We start from the raw sequence: 27,049 nt of genomic DNA, 5'->3' as shown, positions 1-27,049 counted from the left end.
TTGCCACAATAATAATCTTTTGTCAGGCAATATTCCATTTCATTGTCCGCAATGGACTCATAATACAGTAAACACTCTGGGAGATATCTATGATGACAGTGGTTTAAAATCCTTCCAGGATCTTAAAACTTAATATAATTTTCCTGGCACCTCCTTTTTCATGTATTTGCGCATTAGATCGGCCCTAGGGGCCTATGGGGTGCCTTGGAACTCTCAGTTGCCTATTCACCCTTTGCGCAAACCAGTTCTTCCTTCTGAGGAATCTCCCTCCTCTGCTTCAGTTATCAATCTCTTTCTTCTTGAGCATTCATACAAACCTTTATTTATTACAACTGTTTGGGCTAAGGATCTTAAACCGTTGGAGTCCTCCTCACACAATGGACAGACAAACCTGGAAAGTGTATTTGTTGGACATTATATCAATGGAACTCTCAACTTCTCGTATACATGGATCTAATGTCAAAACTGTAAATTTATGGCATTTCGTTTTTTTTTATGTTGTGTCATCTTTTCTAAAATCTTTGTAAAAATATTGTATTATTATTATTTATTTATCTATTTGTTTATTATTATGATTTTTATTATTATTATTAAGGTCTACATTGTATTTTATTTTTACTTTATTTTATTTATTTTTGTTGTTGTTTTGTTTAAAGTCTACCAGGGGTGGGATGGGTTGGGGTGGGTTCTTAATTTGCACAGTTGATTTTTTGCTTTATATTACTGTTATTTGAAGAAAATTCAGTTGTTAACAGTTGTTAACAACAAAAGAATGATTTCTGAAGGATCATGTGACTGGAGTAATAAGGCTAAAAAAAAATCAGCTTTGAAATCACTGGAATAAATTACATTTTTAAAACATATTCAAACAGAAAAACGTTTTAAATAGTAAAAATATTTCAATTGTACTATTTTTGCTGTACTTTGGATCAAATAAACACAGGCTTGGTGAGCAGAAGAGACTTCTTTAAAAAAAACATGAAAAATCTTAAAACCCTTGACTGGTAGTGTATAAATATTAGATAAATATATTTTTAAAAATGATAAATATTAGAATACATTTTTTAACTTAAAATATATTATAGAAATAATACTAAAATAGAGAAAAAAATCTAACATCTAAATATAAAATATAAAATATAACAAAAGTTAGAAAAAATATATATATCGAAAGTAAAATAAATAAAATAAAGAGTAGCTTTGAATGGAAGTATATGAATATAACTCATGCTCAGGCGTATTACAAATACTTCTTGCCCATTTCATTAACACAGTAACATGCTTTGTATCATTAGTTATATGGGCTGGAACCATATAATGCTGCTGAATGGCCTAAACTGTGTTAAATGACAACCCAAATCATTATAAAATCATCTAAATTACAGCACTGAAAATCAAACTGTTCTGTAGTGTACTTACATTCTCCCATTGAGGTTCTCTCATGAAGTGCATTCCCTGCCATTAAAGTGCTCTCAAGAAATAGTAGGTCACATCTGGTTGAAAGTTGTAAAGCATGCAAAGCGGTCTTTTAAGCCTCTGTGAAAAAAAAACAAAAAACAACAGTGATGGAGAAATAAAACTAGAAATTATCGCTATCCTTTATTTCAGACCACAGGGTCTCAATGGATACAGAAATCCATCATAAAACATGCATGAACATTATGAAATACAATTATGGAGAAAAATATTAGGAAACATCTGAAAATGTATCAGATGTCTTTATATAGTACAACTCAGCAAGTAAATCCTTGTTGAAACACGATAAAACAAGTCTAATTGCCTTTTTTCTGAATTCTACTAGAATTTTTTTTATTGGATTTTAAGTTACAGTATGCATTACATTAAATATTGATTTAAAACAGTTTAAATCAGTTCATTTCTGCATTATATTGCAGAAAAAAAATCAATGTAACAGCAAATTAAAATGGTTAAAAAAACATCCCAGTAAATTTAAAGCTGAAGTGTGCAATTTTTGTGCCACCAAATGATTGTTGCCACACAAGTTTTCTGCACACTCCTACCATCTTCTATTGGTTGGACAAACAACCTGGTTGGGGCAATGTTGTGGTTTTGGGCTGGTTGTGATGCTCAAGTAAACAGAGCAAGGTTTGGACAGCAGTTTTAACATCTAATAAAGTTACACACTGCACCTTTAACCAGGACAATTGAACTGTTGAGTCATATTAATCCAAATGATTAATCAGTTACATTGTCTTACTAAGACACACTTACCGAACAATCACACACACAGTCCTCACACATACTAGTCGGACATCTGAACTTCAGGGACATACACAGTGAACATAAACAGCATTTGTCTACTGCCAGTGTACACACACACACACACACACACACACACACACATTAGTCTATTCATAGTACATCAGCCTACTTGTACTATATAGTCTACCTTGGACAAATACTCTGGCTGTTACTGTGTGTTACTGTGTATGACAAGGACGGACATCTATATATACACTAGCTATCGGTCAAAAGTTTGGACTAATTAAACTTTTTTAACATTTTTGAAGGAATCCCTCATGCTCACCAAGGCTGCATTTATTAGAATACATTAGAATGATTTCTGAAGGATCCTGTGACACTGGAAACTGAAGAAGAAATGACTGCTAAAAATTCAGCTTTGCCCTCATAGGGCTAAATTACATTATAAAGTAGAAAACGTTCATTACTTTGTAATATTTCACAATATTACTGTTTTTAATCAAATGGTTACAGCTTTGGTGAGCATAAGAGACTTCTTACAAAACATTACAAAAACCATTGTGCGTGTGTATACAGATAAATGATATTTGTGAACATTTTTGTGCAAAACTGGTGTAGAGTAATGCAGCTATTCTTTCTAAGACTCTCAAAAGGGCTGATAAAGTGAATATTAAAAGGCTAGTTCACCCAAAAATGACACTTTGTGACCCTGGACCGCAAAAGTAGCATGGGTATATTTGTAGCAATAGCCAACAATAGATTGTTAGGGTCAAACATTTTTCTGTTATGCCTAAAATCATTAGGATATTAAGGAAAGATCATGCTGCATGAAGATATTTTGTAAATTTCCTAAATTTTCCTATGTCAAAACTTGACAACTATGTCAAAAAGTTTTTGATATGCAAAAAGTAACATGCATTGCTAAGAACTTTATTTGGACAACTTTAAAAGCGATTTTCTCAATATTCCAGTTTTTCAAATAATTGTATCTCAGCCAAATATTGCCCTATCCCTAACAAACCATACATCAATGGAAATCTTATTTATTTAATAATAAAAAAAAGACTCTTATGACTGTTTTTTTTTTTTTTTGGTCCAGGGTCACATTTTGTCATCACTGTTCCAAACATGTATGTATTTCTCTTTAATGTTGAACACACAGACGAGAAAAAAAAAAAAAAAAAAAAAAAAAAAAAGATTTAATGATATAGCTTGGTAACCACACAGTTACTGGTAGCCATTGACTTACACAGTATGGATAGAGAGAAAAAAGGCAATAACTTCTATAGTATAGAGAGAGAGAAAAAAACGATTAAGTCAATGGAAGAAAGAAAGAAATAGAGGTTTGGAACAACATGAAGGAGTGCAAATGATAAAAAAATTAAATTTTTGGGTGAATTATCCTTTTAAGGACATGAATACTAGTTGTGATGAAATCAGAGCATTTCTTCCTTCTCTGAGCCAATTGCAGTGCCACGAGATGCCAGATTTGTCAGGGTCTTTTGGCAACTACAAATTACAGGGAAAAAAGGAATAAAATCTAATGCAAAGTTGTTTTGAAAGACCTGCCAAAAACCCATCATGAAACTGTTATCAACATCATTATGTTTCATTTGAAAGGAACTGCTGCAGGTCGTCAGCATTAAATGTGTTATATACCTTGCTGACACTACCTATACATTAGCCTCTCTTATATACAGAAACACTGTCAGAGGCTCTCTACATCTGTGTTATGTGCTTGAATTATATACTGTTATATATACACAATATTGCCAAAAGTGCTTTAGAAATTTTCACGAATACAAATCTTAATGTTTAAGCATATAATGATATTCTAGGGAATTGTGTGCTTCTGATTTTATAGCAACAGTTTGAACAAGGCCCTTTCCTATTCTAACATGACAATGCATCTGTGTATAAGGCAAGGTTAAAAAAGAAATGATTGATTCAGTCAGTGTGGAAGAACTTGACTGGTCTGCATAAAGCAAAGTCCTAATCCCAGCTGAACACCTCTGGTGTGACTTTAAATGCAGACCTTGAGCCACAAACTCATCAAATAAACACTTGTACATGCACTATATGGACAGAAATATTGGGACACCCCATTCTACAAAACAAAAAAGGCACTTCCAAAACTGCGCTAACAAAGTTGGAAACATAATTTGTGTATTTAAAAATTGTATTTCAGTTTCTGTTGCAACAGTGTTGGCAGTGTCTAAAATGACTGTACCCACAGGTACAAGTCCTTGGTGTTTGGTGCTGAGTTTTTGGCTCAATGTCTGCATTTAAAGTCACACCAGAGGTGTTCAGCTGGGATTAGTACTTTGCTTTATGCAGACCAGTCAAGTTCTTTCACACCTTTTGAACATTGTCCTGTTAGGTATGAAAAGGGTTCTTGTCCAAACTGCTGCTATAAAATTAGAAGCACATATTTCCCTAGAATATCATTATATGCTTAAACATTAAGATTTATACTCATGAAAATTAATAAAGTAGTCAAAACTGTTAATTAGAAGTGGGTGTCCCAATACTTTTGGCAATAGTTCTATATATATATATATATATGTATATGTGTGTATGTGTGTGTGTGTTAAGGAAAGATGAAAATTATTTTTCAAATAGGTCAGATTTTTCAGCGGCTACATGATAAACTTGCAACACCCTGGCAACCAGTTTACAATAGTATAACTTTGTGGTGGTGCTGCTTTTTGCACGGTAAGGCACCACACAAGATTTCAAGTGTTTGCTAGAAGATTTTTCCTTAACTGTTCAGTTGTTATTCAAGTGGTAATGTAATCAGCAATTTTCCAGTGATTATAAGTTAGCTGATTAACTTAACGAAAAGCAGCTGTTTTCTACAATTAGGTCAGAGAAAAACAAATCAAGCATTACACAGCAGGAGCAATTTCATATCCAGCTTAATTTTATAAAGAGAAAATTTGGCCAAAATATGTGAAAAACTACCTGATTAAAGCTTCACTACCAGAGGACTAGTCATCTGCCAACCTGTCATTTTGATTTACTTGCATAGTTAGATTTTACCTAAAAGAATAAAACATACTGTTACTGGTCATATTAAAATAACCTAAATAGTCCAAGCGACACTGAAAGTTTAAGTAAGCGTAAATAGATGCAGTTCGATCTCACCATTTCAAAAACATTTTCTTCCACAGCACATAAATGATTTTCTGTCTGCTAAACAACCTGATGGAAAAAATGAATAGTTTTCAATTGTACTTATCTAGTGAAATGAATACATTACAAAACCATACAAATAGCAAGACAAAAGACTCATTTGGCTATTGTGTCTGTTTCCAGTCTATAAATGACTTACAGGTCTACATATGATTTCAGTAAACACTAATTTGTACATTTTTAACACTTTTACATGTTCGATTTTGAAAAATGCAAATCCAACTGTAGGAATACAGCACAATGTTTGAGGAATGTGACTCAACATTTGCATAATTTAACATTATTACACTATTTTAATGTAATGAATTCTAGCAGGGGATCAAGCAAGTATAAATTGGTCTAAATTTGCATAATGGAAGGAATGTAAATGATGTAAAACAGATCAATGTGCAAATAGATTTATTCAAAATCTACCTGGAAATACAAACACACACTGGTTGTGTAAACCACTACAATCTAATCACAACCCATCTAAAATATCCTACCGTGTCTTGGATCTAGTTGTTGTTGTCTACATTCGAGTGAGATGTTGACGCACACAGACATGGCCTTTTCCATGGAGGCTGATAATAAATACGAAATATGAATATGCTAGTATTTCATAGACGTTAATGAGGTTAAAAACAAGCAGCTCATTTGAATATTTCTTGAGTGTAAACACAAGAACGCCTGCCCTTCCGGATACAGAATGGAAATGGTTAGAGGCAGACGTGTAGCAAACGACAGACTGACCTTATGAAAAATGCTTCTCTCTTCTAAAGCCACAATATATTCTTTATTATTTTCAAACCATGTTCGTGTGGTGAGTCTGAAACCCGGTATGTACCCTGAAATGTTAACCTCGCTTCGCTTCGGACACAGCGTTTACTGAAAGCACAGCAAAGAAAAGGTGATCCAGTTAACATTTGGTCATACGACAGTTTTATGTTTGTATTCAAATGAGAATCAAAATCACATCTGAGATGAATCCATATTTTCACATTCACTGTAAACATATACTCCCATTCACATCAAAATCAAAAAGAACAATTCTAAAAGTTTGACCATAGAGAAGATTAACATGCTGTTATCTTTTTTCTTTTAAATATATATACGCAATTAAATCACATTAATAAATTAATTCCACATGTATAACATTTCATAAAATGAAAGGAACTAATAATAAAACATATTAAAACTAGGAAATTTCATACATAAATATAATATTGCAACCTGATATTGTGCATATCGCTGGAACGACCATTATAATTCAAAACAACCAAAAATATTTGTGAAGTATGAGTGTGCGGTTGGATTCTACAGGAAGTGATGTGTTTGTGTGTTCGAGGCAAACAGGAACTTTTTATATCTCGGTGGTTCTGTATTGACATCATTAGTTGGTGTGGGCTTTTACATTTTCGACGCCTTCTCCGACCACAAAAAAGACGGCATACCTCTTTTTCTCTCATTTCCCTGCATTCCTCTGTCTTCTTTTCTATGACACAGCAAATAGACTTTGCACACCTTTTTCAAATATTTGGCAGTGTATAAAACTGTGTAAAAATTGACTATCACTTTTTGCAATATTCTAGACAACTATAGAAATATGCTCAAGATGATACAATTTCGAAGAATGAACATTGACACTTACTACACTGTTGTGCTGTGAGCAGAGGAGTGTCTTCCTGCGTTTGCGCTCTGCATGCAGGCAAGGTTAAGGACAGATTCGAGGGTGGGGAGGGTCAAAGACTTTTTCCACTTGGTGTCCTCAGAGACACGAACGAGTCGCAGGCCTGGTGTGCACCGAGTTTTCCTTCTCTGAAATTCTCTACCGTACTTGATTTCAGAGATTACACCCGAGACTAATCATACAGGTAGTGCATTTTGTCACAGTTCAGGCTGGAATGGAAATCTAATCTTTGAACTCTGAGCAGTCTTTGTGGACCGTGCCTCAGTGCAGCTTTTAGATCGAAATGCATTCGTACATGCATTCATAAGCCGTTCAAACAGCGTAACAGATGTTCTGCCGCCTTTCCAAAAACTCAATCAGGTTTGGATCTGCTAAGCAATTATTTATTTCAGAGCATGTGATTGTGTGCAAGTGCACGCCTGCCGTTTATGCTATTACATTGTACGTGGTACTTGTTTTTTTTGGTCAAGAGAGATTCTAGTTTATATTTAACTTTCAGTTTATATCATCCTTTCAGTAGTTTGAGATCATGTATCGTTTGTGCCTCTTGCATGTGCATGTGTATTTGTGTGTGTGTCAAAGTGCAGAATGTGGGTATCACTTATGTTTTTATTTATTCAATTTTTTGGTTGCTCGTGTTGCGTGAAAAAGGAAACTCTTTGGAGCTGCCCCTGTACTTCCAAGCAGCTTTCGCTGCTCTTCCTTCGCTCAAAGGCGCAAGAGCGTCCTGCCCACCATTTTTGATGTTTTCTGGAAGACACAGAGCTGCCGCTCGACTAGAGGGGAGGACCTGATGTAAAGTTGAACTCTGACTTCTGTTCAGACAGATAAGTCCAAGAAGGGAAACAAAATATATTCCAGACTCGCTTGCCTTATAGTCAAAAAGCTTTACAATCCCGCCAAGAGTTCCATGGTTAAGCCATATCCTGGTGGAAATATCCATGCATGTCTTTTCATAGTCTTCCAGAGCACGTTGCACTCTCTCTATCAGACATCAGACTCGATGCTCGGCATCCTCTTGTAGACACGCCGAGCGCCCCCAGCGCTCATCGCCCTGGGAGCGGTGTATGTGCCGACAGGGGGAGGGGCTACATAAGGCATGACATGCTCGGGGTAATAGAGGTCAGGGGTCGGCATCCCCACGCCGAGCACATTGCCATCGGCCTGGCCTAATGTGAGTGGCACGAGCTGCTTATAAATGTCTGTGGAGCTGCGGCCGTGAGCTAGACGCTGGTCGTCGCGGAGCGTCTGGAGAAATGGGTTTTCCGTCGGGCGTGCCGGATACATCGACTTGCTGCGACGGCCGATCCCGAGTCCGCTGACGCCCACCCCGGCGAGCGTGTGGTTTAGGTGGACCGCCTGATTTTTTGGGGGCTTGTCCGGGATGAGAGTCGCCGAGGGAATGTTGGCATACGGCGTGTTGTCCTGCAGACTGACCCGCCGTGACGAACTCTTCTGGGGCAGGTTCTCGTACGAGTGCTGGCGGATGATTACGCCCTCGTTCTGGTAGTGACTAATAAGACCGTCGCCCTCTTGGTCACTCTGGGGAAGATAGGCTGTGAAGGAAGCATCAGGCTGAGGGAGAAAAGGAGAGAAGGCCCTGTCAACACTTCCGCCACCAGTGCCCCGTCCATCTGGATGGAGGAACTGGTCTTCGCTGATGTCGTACAGGTTTGCGGAGTGCAGACAGGCATCGCAGCGATACTGAGGGGACCGTACAGTGTAAAGCCCAGAGTAACTGGACACTTTCGACAGGCAGCTGCGGCAGTGTGTCTGTCGTGGATCCTGAGTAGAACCAGGCCCGCCGGCGATGGTCCCTGCGCCGCCAGGCTTTCCGTACGTGTTGTATTTCTTGTCCTTTGCGATGGCGGTTTGCATCACGTCCGGTTCATGGGCCTGGGAGAGCAGACTGCTGTTGAGCTGCAGAATTGGCTGCTGCTGCTCGGAGGAAGAGGAAGGCCGGAGCTTGTTGTCACGGTGATCGCTGAAGATATCTGGGTAGTGCAGCCCGTGCTCCTGATCGATGGAGTCGATGGTATAAATCTGACTCCCCTGGCTGCTCTGAGAGTAGATCTGAGCACTGTGGTTGCTCTGCTGACTGGGTTGGCTTCGCAGAGTTGAAAGCTCAACGTCGCTCAGATCCCGCGGTAGGCGGTTCCGTTTCCGAAGCGTTTCTTTCAACTTGTGCTGCTTTTGCAAGTCCACCCGGCCGGAGCAATCTGAAATATCCGAGCGGGCGGGTGCGTCTTCAGGCAGGTACCGCTGGCTCTTCATAGGTAGAGTCTCGGAGGCCTGCGGGGCAGATGGTGGGGAATTTCCCCCAGGTCCTTGGTTCTGCCGTAGAGTCTCCACAGACTTCTTCCACAGAGCACGCGGCTTGGAGGCTGGAGCAGGTCGAGCAGCCTCACCTCCGCCTCCCGAGCCACCGTTTCCAGCAACACCTGGCTGAGCATCCGTCAAGCTTAGGGCACGTTGCCCTGGCAACAGAGTGTTGTTAAGTGGCTCTTTGTGACGGTTGCTGAGCATGGTGCTGGCATTGCTATAGGGAGCATTTTTCTGGGCGAGGTTGTTGCCTTTTGCTCCATCTATAAATTCCAGCAAGCCCGTGGTAGGACGGAGAATGCTACTCACGGGCCGCTTGGGCGAGGTAACTCCAAGGGTGGTGATCTCTTTAGCCGATTTCAGAAGGTGTAACATGTTGGCCTGAGGGCTGAAGTCCAATTCTGGGGATTTTTTCATCTCAATATGGACACCGTGAATACAACTCCAAATCCCCTGTAGGTGGAATAGAGACGGAAAGGTTAACAAATAAAGTTCATAAGTGGAGGCTAACAGCAAAAAGTATATATTAGCACAATATTTCTCAATATTGTCCCGCTGTATTTTTTTCCAGGGCCTGAAACTCTATAAACGGATGAAATAAAGTAATATATCCTGCTTTGACAAACAACCGCACCCTGTAACTTTATTCTACAGTCGGTGGCTGGCGCTATTATATTCTGTTATATAAGCTCTTTCTTATTTCGCAGCAAAAACTGTTTGTCAGCACATAAGCAGCAATCCCTACACTGATGAAGCTTTAAGACGACTGTGGTAAACAGCCACCATGACATGTTAATATGTCAAGATTGAGCAGATAATGGTTGCCTTCAGCAACGGAACCTCTCTAGTTAATTTACCGTAGTGTTTCTGCGACATACCCTGCTGATAGTGAAGAGAATTCCTGGCCGACCAGAACAGAGACCAGTGAAACAGTAACGTAGCCTCCAGTAGAAGAGGTGCTCCCAGACAAAAGTAATTAGCGACAGTGCCATGGCCGCCGCAAGCATATAGAACACACCAGCCATATTATCCACATCCAGCTGACTGCTCATCACTTCATTCTTCTCATTATGACAGATACCAGTCAGCCACTGGGCCTCCAGCTCCTCCATCTCACCTAGTACACAACACAACATCACACAGTTAATGCTTATGCACAGACTCACAGAAAAACAGGCTCACTTTCTGGCTCTGTTCCAAACACTAGCAAGCTGTTTACCTGGGCTGCATTTTTAAGCATTTCAAGCAAGCTCCTGATGCAAAGTCTGTTAAATAGGCAGCAAAATAATTTTGCCTTGTGAGATAAAAATAAACTGAATAAAAAAAACAGCTAGTTTTTCCATCCAAAACAGTACAATAGTTTAATCTAAAAGATCTGCACAGTGAAAAATTATCCACCTCTTTCTTTCCATAAGAGTGGGTGCAGCCATTTGTACATTTTATGAGTGTGGCTTCCGGTTTCATCCGCGTCTAGCGATTTTTAGCTGTACAAAACAAATAGTTTTTCTGCTTAATATTGTAAATTGGTATGTCTTATTATTATTTTGATGTATTATCTTAATTATAAACACACTGGTTTGTAGATCAAACAGTTTTACAGTTTACTGGACATTGTTACTCTTCTCATTATTTCCCTATAGCGAATAATGAACCAAATTAAATGTGATTTTTTTCCGAAACACTTCAATAGTATTTTCTTGGTAAAACACAATCTTTACTTACAACTCTGAAAATTCATTTTTACAGTGCATTTACCCATTATTACTCTCTGGTATACCAAATACTAATTGGTTTCTTGCAGCATTGTGCATTATTATTATTTCTTTAAATAATGACTATAAACGCATTGCATATTTGAACACTTTGAACATTTTTGGCATCTCTTTGCCACAGTGAGTCGAAAGTTCAACTTTTTTTTTTTTGATAATTATTGATATTCTCTCTCCAGATAATCTTTCTGCACTGGTTTGGTTCCGATCGGGCAAAAAACCTAGGACCAGTTCGCAAGTAGGTTTTGCAAATAATGTGAAATACCTGAACATTTTAATCGAATCTGAGGCATGAGCCAAGGATTCCAACGACATAGAACACTTGAGCCTGCGACTGACAGTTTAGGAGTTATGAGCGATTTCATACTTTTGATTGCTGTAGCGCCCCCGTCAGGCCAATTGGGGTCAGCCTCGGTCATGTTATAGGCGGTATGAGTACTACCATCCCTCCAAGTTTCAAGTCTCTACGACTTACAGTTCGGTCTGCATGATCAGTTTTATGTGGAAATCACTCATACGTGACCATTCTAACAGTTACTATAGGGTTTTAGCGCTATGCGCTTGAACCCCTAACAAAAGATTCCTATTGTAATATTTTTTAAAATAAGTATGAATATTGCATGTTCAAGGTCAAATATATTCTAATCAACTGAGTCACATGCATGATATTTATGCTGCACATCTGGGTGAGTGTTTTATCTTCTTGTAGTGTGTTTCAAATCAATCATTTATGAAGTTACATTTCATTTAGGATGCTGCCTATGTAGAGAGCAAGGAATCTCATCAGGGAAGGAACAGAGAAAAAAATGCAGGAAAACGATTTACCGTCTCCAATGATCCCAAGGATAGCAAGGTCAACCAGCCGTTTCCAGTAGGATCCTTTCTGCAGGGCAATGCCATATCCTGTTGTGGCAAAGATGTAGCCACTGCCAATAGTTACTAGCTTACAGCCATCATCACGCCCCGCCATATAGTTGAGCACAGCCGCATCATATATGAAAGCATCCAGTTTACTGTACAAATCACAAAAGTACAATTAGTGGCTTATATATATATATGTATATATATATATAGAAATATTAACATTAGGTACACCAGAAATGATCTTGTTGACCACGCAATACAAAAAAATGTGTATATGCCAACCATACCCCGTCTTGAGGCTGACCAATGCATCCTGAACTCCAGTCTGATGGTATTTCACCATGTACTGGTGCATGTCTGGGTAGTTTTTCCTGATGTTTCGCTCTGTGCTCCCATTAGGCACGGTCCCGAAGCGAAACGGCGGTGAATAGGAATAAGGACTCTGAAACTATAAAAGATATGGGAAAAATACATCAATTACATGAAGAACAGTGAGGGCAGCTTTAAGAAATACATTGAGAGAATCAATACAAGCTCAAATACAGAAACATATACAGGGAGATAAACCTAGTAACTGGTGTAGTTCAGACGTTCCATCTTGTAAATTTATAATGACATACGGGCGCTTCCTCAAAACCTAGTGAGCTGCCAACTAGACAGCACACTGTAAAATGTGTTTTGTCAGGTAGCCTGAGAAATGTGCTTCATGTGGTAACATCTAAATTAACTGGCTTTATTGAAGTCAGAGAAATTATTTATTATGACTTGAATAAACCGGAAAACATTAGGTTACACCAGGATTCAGTCCAACAGAGCTGCTGTCCTGCAGAGTTCAGCTTAGTCTTCAGGATTATAAAGGCTATAGGCAGGTGAGTTTTTTTTTAGGATTTGAGCTAAACTCTGCAGGACAGCAGCTCTATATGACCGAACAGGCCTACCGCTGGATTACACAAAAACAAAAAAACATTAAGGTAGAAATGGCTTTCTATAGCACCAACTGCATATTCTTACTTTTTACAGGGCATTTTAAGCATGCACCTACGTGTGTGTCATCCACAGATAAGATCATCTCACAATGGATTTGTGCTGAGCTCGGCAACAATAATCAAGATGGCTGACAGAGCCAGAGTTGGATGCTGTCTATAAATGTAGGTATATATTTATATTAAGTTAGAACTTCAGTGTCAACAAGACAACTGCTGCCAGGGGTGTCATGCATATATTTTTTGAGGGGGTGCCAGTGCCAGCCCTGCCTCACTCAGTGCCCTAGGGAAAATAAGACATGACTTAAGTAAAAACACACATTAACTACTTTAAAGATTATATTTATACACACATATATATATATATACACACACACACACACACATATATATATATATATATATATACACACACACACACACACATATATATACACACACACACACACACATATATATATATATATATATATATATATATATATATAAATTACATTAGAGACATTTATAATGTTACAAAAGATTTCTAATGCAAATAAATGTTGTTATTTTGAACTTTCATCAAAGAATCCTGGTGTAAACATGTATCACGATTTTCAAAAATATATTAAACAGTACACGGTTTCCAACACTGATAATAATAAGAAATGTTTCTTGAGCAGCAAATCAGTATATCAGATTGATTTAAAAAAAACATTAGACAGATTCACAGAAATATATCACATTTTAAAATATATTAAAATAGAAAACAATAACAATATTTCACATTATTACTGTTTTTGCTTAATGTTCATTTCATTAATGGAAACTATGAAAAAAAAAATTTTGACATTGACAAGCTTTTTTTTTTCCATGACTAAAACGAGATGATAACAAGGTCAATAAATGATACATGTGACTATATCTACATACAATACCGTTGATGATAAAAGACAAGACTAAAATGTATTTTAAAAAAACAAAACTTTACCAAAATCTCTTTTTATTTTTGTCAAAACAAAAATTAAAACATTATTGCGGACTGCTGTACACGCTTCTACTCTGTGAGCTTTCATGTGTGCGGTTGCTAGATATCAAGTTCAAATCCCCAAAACAGCTTCTCTGTTAAAAGGGTACATTTTCTGCCTGGTGTTTTGTTTATTTTTGCAATCTGGCAACCATACACATGCACTTGCTCTTCGTTGTGGAAGCCCCGACGATGAGCAAAAAATGCAGACAAAAAAGTAAGCTGGAGCTTAGTGACCTTCATGTGAGATGTTCGACTTAAAAGACATTCAACCAGTCTGTTTTCTGTCATAAGATCTCGATCACTTACTTAACCATTGTTGTTTTGATAGAGAAACATTTTTGCAATTTGGAATTATTGGAATTGCTATTAGGAATTGTTATAATAATATTGTTTGTTAGATTTATCTGTTTTAATAAGAGAGAGTGCATAAGTGCAAACAAATTTATATAATAAATAGCCTATAATAAATCAGTACAATAGATGAGGTAAAATAAGCAATGTGTATGAGTCGACACTGTTGATTTGTGCTTATTAGTTAAAGTGCTTGAAATGCAAAAAAAAAAAAAAAAAAAAATTTCAAATGAAAACAAGCATTACCTCATTTCATTCATAATTTTCATTGACTAAAGCTTGACTAAAATGCTCAGGCATTTAGTTGACTAAAATTCGACTAAAAAACAGAACAAGGTTAAATATGATGTACTAAAAAGTACTTGATTTATTTGAGTATTTGACACAGGACTGAGACTGAGACTAATTTAAAAGACTATGACTAATTCTAAGACTAAATTTAAAAATGGCTGATAAAATTAACACTACTTTTGATCAAATAAACGCAGCCTTGGTGAGACATATTTCTCACATAAGAGATCAATTTTAGTTCTTTCCTAACATACAGTTACAGGTATAGACATACATACATACAGGTTAGAGAGGCAGAAGACAGCTCACTGTATTTCATAATACATAAAAAATTACCTTTCTGTCACTAAGGCCTGTGACTTGGTCCACAAACTCCTCCTGGATCATAAAGGCAGCCAAGTTGGCAGTGTAGCTGGCCAGGAAGATCACAGCGAAAAAGGCCCATACGGACACAATAAATTTACTAGTAGTGCCCCTGGGGTTCTGTACTGGGACAGAGTTGTTGAACACCAGACCCCACAGCAGCCAGATAGCCTTGCCAATGGTGAAGGAGGGTCCATGAGGGTCTATAAAAATGCAAGAAAGAGGGAAAGTTAGTGAGTAGGAGTTAGGAGTAAGTGGGAAGTCATAAGAGCTTTGTAAATCTACAGGTTTCTCTAGGTGCCTATTGTTTAAATTTTTAATGTTGGGATTTTAAAATTTTAACTACGTATTCTGGCTGCTTCAAAGCAGACGTTGGTTGACTGTGTGGTTGAGGTTGTGTATCATACCTTTGCCCTGTGCCAGGTTTCTATTGAAACCGAGCGGACTGATGAATTCAAAGAGGAAAACAGCGATTGCTGTGACGATGAGTAACATGACAAACATCATAACCCACACTGAAGCACTGAAGGGTTCTGAGGGAGGAGAGAGAATAGAAAAAATGCATGAGGGAAGGCAGGGATAAAAAACACACTGGTTCCAGAGGGATTTCAAAGATATTATTTCATCTATTACCTAGAAACGCAGAGGGCGACACCGTTCCATTGCTACGCGACACCATCACGCTGATGCCTGTCTCGACAAATGGGACAGAGAAGTCTATGACCTCTGACCGCTCTTCATTTATGGTCAGTGAGCCCACAGCCATTACAGCCTTTTTATAGACTACCTATAGAGCAGGGGAGAGAAAACACCTCAAGAAACAGAACACACTGAATAAAACAGTGAAATATATATAGACAGTGTATGTGTGTGTGTGTGTGTGTGTATATATATATATATATATACATATATATATATATATATATATATATATATATATATATATATATATATATATATATAAAAAATGGAAGACAAGTATGGATGGATAGATAGATATAGAACAAAAGACTGATACGATATATAGATAGAGCGACAAAACGACAGAATGATAGATAGATAGACAGACAGACAGGCGGATGGAGAAACAGAATGATAGACAAAGAACAAAAGATTGATAAAACGATAAAATGACAAACAGATAGATATAGATAGACAGACAGACAGACAGGCGGGCGGAAAGATATAACGATATATGGATAGAACGACAGAACGATAGAAAGATAGACAGACAGGCGAGTGGGTGGAAAGATATAGCGATATATGGATAGAACGACAGAACGATATAATGATATAGATAGAATGACAGAACGACAGAACGATAGATAGACAGACAGACAGGTGGATGGAGAAATAGAACGATAGACAAAGAACAAAAGATTGATAAAACGACAGAATGACAAACAGACAGATAGATAGGTAGACAGACAGACAGATAGACAGACGGGGGAAAGATACAACGATATATAGATAGAACAACAGAACGATACAACGATAGATAGATAGATAGATAGATAGATAGATAGAAAGATAGATAGATAGACAGACAGGTGGGCGGAAAGATATAACAATATATAGATAGATAGAACAAAGTATGATAGAACAATAGACTGACAGAACGATACAGATAGACAGAACGACAGAACAACAGAACGACAGAACGATAGATAGATAGATAGACAGATAGATAGATAGATAGATAGAACAATTGATAGACAACAACAGACTGACTGACTGAATGATATATAGATAAACAAACAAAAAAAGACAGACTGATAGACACAGACAGAAAAACAGACAGAACGATGGATAGATAGACAGCCAGACAGTGATGATTTACTCATTAGGTTAAAGTGACTAACCTCCCCCACCATGCCGTTCCACACATTATTGATCTTCTTGCCATGTTTGCCATTTGTGACCAGGTACAGGTCATAGGTGAACTTTACATTTCTGGCAATCTTCTTCAGGATGTCTATACAAAAGCCCTTGCAGCACTGCTTGATATAGGAGCCCTCTGTGGTATTACTGCAGCATATACAGGCACAGCAATATAGAAATCAGCTGATACCGAGAAAGACTGCAGATAACTCAATCTAATAAGTTCTAAATTTAACACACACAAAAGTTCATAACCACATTAGAGACTGCACAATTATTTCTGTATTCCCCAGGAAAAGAAAGCTCTCACGCTAAAGGTTAAGATAGGATGTATAACACCTGCTGAGCCTACTAGTTTATTCAAAACTGGTATTAGCTGCTATGGTTAAATAATCAAAACAAAACTCACTCTTTAATGTGTTTCCTGCAAGGTACAGAGTTACGCATACAAGTGCCAGTAAGAATGTCCACATCGTCCACTATAACAAAGGGTCTTTCCTCTAGAGTCACAATGCTCAAGTGGTTCTCATCAGCGTCCATGTCTCCGAACGAGTTATAACGGGGCCAAACTGGAAACTTCAATTTCAGTGAGTGGTTTTCCCATCGTCCCATCTGTAGACATACACAAACAAACATTGGCTCACAAATAAACAAAGCTTGAAGGTTCCTCTAAAGTGGCCTCCATTATTATAAGTTTGGGGACGAAAATGTGATTTTCCGCTCTTCAAAGCAAAGCTAAGAAACGTTATTAGAGAAACACTGTATATTTTATCCAGCAAGCAAATAAGTCACATTCAAAGACTGGAAACCAGGTCTATCTTTCCTTTAGTCCTCCTTATTCTGTCATCTCCTTTGCTCTCTTTTAGAATGTTTTTAACATCTACATTTTCTATCTATCTATCTATCTATACATACATACATACATACAAAAAGTTTACCAATTGTACCCGGTCTACTCAGTTTACTCGGTCTAACAGTTTTCTGTTTTAATATACTTTAAAATATCATTTATTTCTATCATGCAAAGCTGAATTTTCATCAGTTATTACTCCAGCCTTCAGTGTCACATAATCCTTCAGAAATCATTCTAATATGCTGATCTATTATCAATGCTGTAAACAGCTGCACTGCTTAATATTTTTTAGGAATCTGTAATACTTTTTTCAGGATTTTTTGTTGAATTTAAAGTTAAATCGAACAGCATTTATTCAAAATAGAAATCTTTTCTAACAATATCAGTCTTTACTATGACTTTTTATAAATTTAGCACATCCTTGCTGAATAAAAGTATTAATTTCTTTCAAAGAAAGAAAGATAGAAAAAATTTACTGAATTTTTAAATAAATGCTGTTCTTTTTAACGTTTTAATTCATTAAAATCACAGGTTCCAAAAACATTATTAAGCAGTACAACTGTTTCCAACATTGGAAATCAGCATATCAGAATGATTTCTGAAGGATCATTTGACACTGAAGACTAAAAGTAATGATGCTGAAAATTCAGCTTTGCGACACAGGAATAAATTCAATTTTAAAGTATATTAAAATAGAAAACCAATTTAAATTGCAGTAATATTTCACAATATTACTGTTTTTTCTGTGTGTTTTTAATTAAACAAACACATCCCTGATGAGCAGAAAAGACTTCTTTAAAAAAAACATTAAAAACTTTACTGATGCCGAACTGTGTATATTATAGTTTTTTATATTTATATATTTTTTATATTTATATATTTTAGATTTTCATACATTTTTGCAGTACATTTAATCAGGATTTCTCGACTGGTGGTTTGTGACCTAGAAATGCAGGCCTTTTTTGATGTGGTTTTACAGGCAGCAAGGGAAAAAGCAAAATGCAAACAGTAAAACACTAACCCAACCCTCAAATGTGCACAGTCAGGACAGAAAACAAATGTGCTTATTAAGTTTTAAAACAGAGGAGAAAATGCTTCCCATATTATTTGTTGTTTACATTAAAGTCTATCTAATCGAACTTTATGGTGTTTTGCTGCGAATTCATCTGACACTTATAATAATATGACTAATACCAATATTATATTTGGCCTGCTATTTGTTCTGAATGTGTCAGGCTGGTAAAATCACAGCTGTTCCGCTGTTTATGCATTAGCAAAATTCTCAGTTTTCCCATTCAGCCTATGTCATGTTAATAATTTCGCACATTGTTTGGCCTGTGCGGTTCATGCTAATATTAATCAATGTGTAATGTTACTTTTGTACAATAAACAATTTTAGCCGCAACTTGATGCCCAAGATAATATTGGGGACCAGTACGGAATCAGAGATTTAAATAATCCTGCATGTGTACTAATTACAAAAGAGAAAAGCTGTTTAAAGTAGTTTCAGATAGCACGGCACATTGCGAGATACTGCTGTTGCTGCTGGAAATGCCATGTCAACTATTCATATAACAACGTGTCAAATTTACCCCATGTATGTGCACGGCACTCTGTGCGATAGTTATGTGTTCCGTCAAGAGTATGTGCAGTTTTGTTGCTGCTTGAAATGCCATGTCAGCTACATGTGTAACAACAAAATGTGTCAAGTTTACCTCACGTTTGTGCAATGCACTCTTCATACAATAGTTATGTTCTGTCAAGTGCGTGTGTTCGTCTATAAGCTCCGATAACACGATCGGCTCACACCCTGTTCTAGCCCCGCTGCAGTGAGAAATGATTAGTGTCACACTATTCACACAATCACTGCAGGGTTTTAATGTGAGTGTGTGAGCCTTCACACACACTGCAGGGCACTGTCAAAACACACAGCATCCAACACACCTCAGAGAAATAACAACTCATTAAAAGAACGCATGAGTGAGCAAACGATTACGAAAACGAGTGTGTGAAGCGCCGAGATAGAATAGGAGAACATGTAAAGCTAATTAGAGAAAGGGAGCAAAGACAGAGAATAGATTTCTGTACATAAAAAACATGCAAATTATTAGTGTTAATAGCCAAAATGGAGAGAGAAATGGAAAAGGGCAATAATCGAATTGGATGGAGACACATGTGCACTCTTCTCCAATTTACAGCTGGAGGTAATTTTACAATAGATCAGTTATGAAGCCAATGCCTTAATAAGGGCTATTTTGACTCTTTATGACTAAGCAAACAATATTTTGAGTCATGTGCATGAAAAACCCCAGGCTGTGAAATGGGAAGTACAAATGAAATGTTCTTTTTCTCTAATAGCAAAGTCCAGTGCGTTTTCAGTCACAGTCACAAAAAGGCTTTGAGCTAGTAAACAGAATATTGATTGTTATGGTTCCAGAATCCCCTTACAGGCAAAGCTAATAGAAGAAAATGAAGATTCGGGAAGGATATGAAGATTAAAGGCTCTTACCTTCTCCCATTCCCTCTCCGTGTTCAGAACAATGACAACCAGTTTGGGATTGACTTGGTAGCCATCGTCCATGAACGAATGATCTCTACCCCCTAAATTGACTCCCATCATATACCTGCAACACACACAGACACAAAAACCCCAAACAGTTAAATATCAGCAGAGCTACGACATGCTTTAAGGTTTACTTATTGGTCTGCCTGTCTATCATATTGTGTTTTTATTCTTTTAAACTGTTTGGGAGTGGAATACAAGTCCTTCAATGAAATATAAGTGAAAAGCTCTAAGGTAAACAATATAAATAACGTCTGATTGAACGCCATTAGGCGTCTTATCTATTTTTGCAAGACATTAAATTGCCTTTGTAATCTTAAATGAGTTTGACAAATCAATCTATCCCAGTTCTGTTTTCGAAGCCAAAACCCCAAATTAAATGAGCCAGCAAACACAAACACAAAGTCTTGCAAATGCATTTAGACCATCAACTAATTCATTTTAAATGGACAAATTATGCATTGTTTCTTTTCCATCTTTCAATGCATTAAAACTCTTCATTATTTTAATGTGCAATGTTAGAAGTATTCTGAACATCAACAGCAATAACAGTTTAACGTATTCAGGCTTCACAATTTAATATTTGGTAGATGCACAGTTTGCTGCAAAGACAATGTTTGGGTGTGTATGTAAGAGCTTCACACACTCTACAAGTGTTAATTTGCCCTTTAATTTAATTCTGGCAGATTTGTTCTAGGTTGTTCAGGTTAATAGGATGCCACTTGTGCTGTTTGCAAACTTAGTTAACAACATTCTGATGTTGTATGGAAATTCTCCTTTATGTTCTTAAAGTGACAGTTCACCCTAAAATGAAAATATTGTCATTATTTACTCACCCTCATGTCACTCCAAAAACAAATTATTTTTGATGAAATCCAAGAGCTTTCTGACTCTTCATAGACAGCAACACAACTGACACGTTCAAGACCCAGAAAGGTAGTAAGGACATCATTAAAATAGTCCATGTGACATCAGTGATTCAACCGTAATTTTATGCTTATTTTTATCCTTCTATTTGACTATTTGATGTGCTTTCACGACTAAGGCTGCGTTTACACTGCAAGATTTAATGCACAGATCCGATCTTTTCACCATATCCGATTTTTTGGCTCGCCTGTTTACATTCACTTTAGACAGGCCTCGTATCCGATGTCCGTGTTTACACTAATCTCCAGCATAAAATCATTCCACTGGCTTTCACTACCATGAGCGCAACTACTGACCCTCAAATTCTGGGTGGACTTGTGCTTATTCATATTTTCCAAAGTCGACAAAAGTATACCCGACAGTAAATAATTAAACAAGGAAAGCGGAAACTGCTTTTTAATGCTGCCATCATAAGGATGGCGTTAATGCTTTCTACATCAGTTTCTCAAGCGCGACTGGCTGCACGAGCTTTGATGATGACAGCTAATTCACAATTTACCAGACTCACTCACTGTATTTCATCCCATGCTTTAATAGGGTTACAAGCTCTTTTTTTATGTTAATGCTATACGTACTGTGCGCACTGTATGCTATGCGTACTGTGTCATGTTTATCAAAATCGTCTACCCTCCTTGCTGAACGTGTTCGTTCTAAAGTGAAAGTAAAATTGGAAATAATAGCGTGCATACGAGTGGCAGGAGTGGTGAAACCAAGTCGACTCTTTTGACGAGAAGGAAACGGTACAACATTTTTGAATAAACAAGTCTAGCTTTGAGTTTCTATGCGAGCACTTTTGCTTTCTTTGTTTATTATTTGCTGTCCGGTATACTTTTGCAAGGCGTGTCTTGCAAGCACATTCGACTTTTTTGTTTGTTTGTTTCAGTAGCAGATTCTCTTGTATCTTTCAGCATGTTTTTCATCCATTCTGTAGCCATTACCCAATTTGCACCAAATTGTTATTCACTCATAAATCTTCTCCTCTGCATGGACTGTATTCATGCTTCTTGACAGGAGCTTGACAGACCGCAACCCCTTTCAAAGCCCTAATATGTTGTGTTTGATAGAAGAAAGAATGTCGCAGGTTTGGAAAAAACATGAAGGTGAGTAAATAATGCCAGAATTTTCATGTCTGGGTGAACCTATCCTTTAAATCATTTTTCCTGAAATGTTCCCAGACACAACAGGGAACATTATCTAAAAACACCTTATTCTAGTTAAATCTGACCAAGTGGTTACTTTTGCTACATCTACCATATGGCACTATGATAATGCTTGACTGCTCATTCTTTTGACCATATTTTACTTTCTTCTCAACTGCTGAACTCTGTAACTCTTTCAAAGTGATCACTGGCCTCTCTCACAAATCTGCTTGTTTGTGCACAGAGTTTTGAGGGATGACCTTTTCTCGATTGCGTCTGGGGGGTTTGTGGTAGTTTCCACTTCCTCATAATTGAACCAGCACCGCTGGGACATCCAAAGATTTGGACATTGTTTTGTAACCTTTTCCTAAAGCATTTGTCTAACATTATCGCTGACATATTTAGAATGCTCTTTAGTCTTCATTTTCACAACTGTCGTTTAGATTAACAACCTGAATAATTATCCTGTAACCATGACAATTTTGTTTATCTAGGAAAGGTTATAAGGACTCACAGGTATAATCCAATTGTACCTGTTCATATCCTCCACCAGCATATTTTGCTTCATTTTTTTAAGTATTTCTTGAAAGTTGTAAACTGATTAACATTTGTTTTGTTTTTTTTTTAATCAATTTTGTGCTGTTTAAAGGATTAGTTCACTTCCAGAATAAAACAATTCTTGATAATTTACTCACCCCCATGTCATCCAAGATGCTCATATCTGTCTTTCTTCAATCGAAAAAGAAATTAAGGTTTTTGAGGAAAATAATTCCAGGATATTTCTCCATATAGTGGACTTAAATGGAGATCAGCGGGTTGAAGGTCCAAGTCTCAGTGCAGCTTCAAAGAGCTCTATTTGATCCCAGTCAAGGAATTAGGGTCTTGTGTAGCAAATCGATCTGTCATTAAAATGTATATATTTTTTAACCACCAACGCTCGCCTTGCACTAGCTTAACTTCGCGCATGTAGTCCCATTGGAAATGTCACGCGAGACATAGGCGGAAGTACCGACTGAGTGTTTACAAAGCAAACGTGTAAAGAAAGTCAAACGCCCTGTACAAAAAAAAGGAAAAACAACAATGTCGGACGATTTTGATTTGGAGGAGAGAAGTACACAGACAAAGAACTAACCATGTGTGACCTTTCCAACGTGGCTGTGTAATGCATGAAGTTGTATCTAATACTGTAATAGTATATAAATAACACTAAGATAAAGTCACTTTTTTTTTTTTTTAAATCATTTACTACTTAATTACCATTAAACTGTACTCAATTTACTCTAAGCTCACAAACATTGTATGGTTTTCAGAGTTGTGAGATTCTGTAACCAATAGCCACTGAATACACACACACACACACACACACATCATAATCTATTTTTTTTTAAGAAACAATGGGCCTCATTTATCAATCTATCGTAGAAATGAGCGCCCAATTTTCTGCTGCACGTTCGTTTTGTAAATAAGGCCCAATGTAACTCATTAATTTACTATTTTGATGCTTAAAAGTAAAAATGTCACAGGAACTTGATGATTTGTAATTTAGTAAAAAGATAGTTTGGTTAAAGAATTCATTCTCTAAAAAAGAAAAAGCCTGTTCTTTACTCACCCTTGTGTTGTTCCAAACCCATATAATGTCTTCCATGGAAAACAAAAGAAAATTAAAATTTTTGACATCTGCCCTAAATCTCCTGGAAAAAGCATCTTTTCAATTAAATGTTGATCCAGTTCACAAAAACAGTCTGACTCAACAGTTCACAGGAGGGGAAGATTACTACTATACACAAAGCTATCACATGGCTTCAGAAGACTCGGAATTGAGTACACAAGTTGTATGGACGACTAATATCACACTTCTACAGTGCCTTCGTGTCCTTTGAAACTGGAAAGGAAATGAGCGACCAGTCCCGTTATTCAAAACGTCTCCATCTGAATCACACGGAAGACGGTCAAACGGGTTTGGCTCGACATGAGGGTGAGTAAATAAAGCCTGAATTTACATTTTTGGGCGAACTAATCCTCACTTTCGCCAAACCCTGTTCATGCACACAGACTTCTCTGAATAACAGAAGCTCAATACTGTATCTCTGCCTTCTCCATGTAACGCACAATGAAGATTAGCTCAGCTGTGCACTACTCAGATGGCACAAACACACACAAACTCTCTTCGGAATTTAATTAAGAAACAGGAACATAACTAGGAAATGGGGTTTAGCTTCAGGCAGGAATGAAAAGAACAGGGTCAGAGCTACACCTGCTACTCAAACACAGCTTCTGTTGTGCATGTTTGTTTGTAAATGTGTCTTATTCATATATTGGATATTTCCACAGCGCAAAAAAAATGAAACTTGATTTTTGTCATAGCTGTCACAGTGTTTTCTCTTAAACAAACACATCGTTCTGCACATCTAATCTCGCTGATTGAGAAACAGAGAGAGACGGGGAGAGTATAATATACTAGACACTACACAGGGTGACCTTTATTTTCCATAGTCTTTCTGAAATTATCGAAAGCTTACGACTAATTATGTCAGTAAGCGTTTGCGGTTTATAAAATGTCATTTCAAATGGCTTTCTGTACACAGAGCCTCTTTATGCATGATCTCAATTAACAGTGAAATGTTAGTCGCAGATTAGATGTAGTTAAATGCATATTAGGTTATGATAGTTCCACATGGAGCCACGAATGCTATTAATCTTTCTCTGGTCAGGTCTTTGTTAGTGTTAGGCTAAAGTGTATGATCGCTAACAGGGCTGTCACGATAGTAAAATTCTGGCTCATTGTGACAAATTATTGCAATAGACCCTTTTGTTCAGATGAAGTATAAGTCATTTCATATTTACATAGAAATTGGAAGCCTTGAATAATATATAAGGCTTTGTAATACAAATATTGCACCTGGGAAATAAAATAAATTAAAAAAATAAAAAAAATAAAATAAAATAAAATAAAATAAAATAAAATAAAATAAAATAAAATAAAATAAAATAAAATAAATAAAATAAAATAAAAATCACTCCAACCAACCTAAAAGTTATAGTAATATTTATTTTTATTATGCAGTAGTAATAAATTCTGTCCTTTAAGGCAGGCCAATTAACCCCATGAGCCCTTATTTCACATGAAAGAAGACCTTTAAGTTTCTGTGTATATTTCATGATAGTCTTTTCAACATTTTCTTCACTGTCTCATCCCAATAGAAATAGAGGCATTTCACTGACCTTGCATGGTAATATTAAAAATACTGGAGACCACTATGTTCACAATGCATGTTGAAGCTTTTAAATTTAAAGCACATAACATTTGTGGTTACCGGAAATAATTGTGATCATGCATTTATATAATAATTATGACAGGCCAATCACAAACTAGGAATATAATCCACCTATAGGCCTCTATGAATACAACATCATCTGTGTTAAAACACCTTAGCATATCTAGTGTATAAATATGTCAAAATGTGAGTAGTTGAACATTAAAATGCACAGAGTTAGGACATTTCAGTAACACTTTACAATAAAGTTTCATTTGTCAACGTTAATTCATTAACTAACAACTAACAAACAAAAAAACAATACATTTATTACAGTATTTATTAATCTTTGTTAATGTTAGTTAATGAAAATACAACTGTTCATTGTTCATGTTAGTTCACAGTGCATTAACTAATGTTAAAAAGCACAACTTTTAATTTTAATAATGCCTTAGTAAATGCTGAAAGTAACATTTACTAATATCACTAAATGCTGTAGAAGTATTGTTCACAAGGGGAAATTTTCCATATAGCAAACTAAGAATTTGTCAGATCAAACACAAAAATGATGAATTATTAACTGAATATTAGAGAACATTAAATGGCATTTCTGTAAGATAGACTATGTAAGTAAACACAGGTTTGTCAGTAATAATAACCCGGGCTGACATATCCAGTGCAACCAATAAGAACTGGCCCAGCAGTTATTATGTTGTTTTGTGTGCCGAAAGACAATAAATAGGAGGTCAACAACGAGGGAAAGCTACAACATAATGCTTCAGAATCGATTTTCAAAGATCCTGCCTTGCCTACAAGCGAGGCAAGTAAACAAGTCCAGAATCAAAGGACAGTAAGCGTGGAGAAAAATGTCTGATGGAAAACAGATTCGTGTTCCCATAATACAGGGCTCGCACCGCTAAGGTGTTTAATGTTTAAAAAGTATATCAAGCGTTGAAAATACCCCCAGATGAAGTCGACTTAAAAATCTGTACAGTATGTGTGACTACATTAAAACTGAGCAAGGGGGAAAAAACGAAAACCAAACAGCAGCGCTCTAGACGAGCAGATGATAATCGATGCCATTAACAGTTAATGTGTCAGACTGTGAATAATTTGGAGTAAAGGAGTTGCCACAACTCTGGCAAAACAAAAGGCAGACACTTTTGCCTTAGGCTGTGAAATCACTCAAGCGCTTAAAACATGAGACTTGTCAGCCTCATGGCAGCGACTTCTGTGTAAAGGTGATAATGTTGCAAGAGGTGCTTATGAAAGGAGCTGCTGTATTTGCGCTTGAGCAGATACAGCAGGTTTGTGTTGGGCTCACAACAACAGTCAGATAAACACAAACACAGGCAGAACTTACAGAACTCTCTAAGTAACTAAAGTTTACATC

At 36.9% G+C, this 27,049-nt stretch overlaps 1 protein-coding gene across 6 annotated transcripts in view; it reads right to left on the bottom strand.

The window, feature by feature from the left end:
* Positions 1–27,049, bottom strand: part of grin2ab (glutamate receptor, ionotropic, N-methyl D-aspartate 2A, b) — a 113,572-nt gene that overhangs the window by 17,152 nt on the left and 69,371 nt on the right. For 2 of the 6 annotated variants that reach the window (XM_051114587.1, XM_051114612.1), the window contains 10 exons: positions 20,283–20,397; positions 17,330–17,532; positions 16,902–17,067; positions 15,673–15,826; positions 15,447–15,572; positions 15,013–15,242; positions 12,330–12,490; positions 12,004–12,191; positions 10,288–10,526; positions 4,675–9,862 (listed from right to left, as the gene is read on the bottom strand). In XM_051114587.1, coding sequence (XP_050970544.1) covers positions 8,075–9,862; positions 10,288–10,526; positions 12,004–12,191; positions 12,330–12,490; positions 15,013–15,242; positions 15,447–15,572; positions 15,673–15,826; positions 16,902–17,067; positions 17,330–17,532; positions 20,283–20,397 — 3,370 coding nt within the window. In that variant the 3' untranslated portion in view covers positions 4,675–8,074. Of the gene's footprint in view, positions 1–1,419; positions 1,537–4,674; positions 9,863–10,287; positions 10,527–12,003; positions 12,192–12,329; positions 12,491–15,012; positions 15,243–15,446; positions 15,573–15,672; positions 15,827–16,901; positions 17,068–17,329; positions 17,533–20,282; positions 20,398–27,049 lie in introns of those variants that run through there. The other 4 variants (XR_007828068.1, XR_007828066.1, XR_007828065.1 and 1 more) reach the window with 4 other exon arrangements.

The sequence above is a fragment of the Labeo rohita genome, chromosome 1 (genome assembly GCF_022985175.1).
Source record: "Labeo rohita strain BAU-BD-2019 chromosome 1, IGBB_LRoh.1.0, whole genome shotgun sequence".
NCBI classification, from domain to species: domain Eukaryota; kingdom Metazoa; phylum Chordata; class Actinopteri; order Cypriniformes; family Cyprinidae; genus Labeo; species Labeo rohita.
The sequence above is the reverse complement of the archived record's forward strand: the minus strand, read 5'-3'. Positions and strand labels throughout refer to the sequence as shown.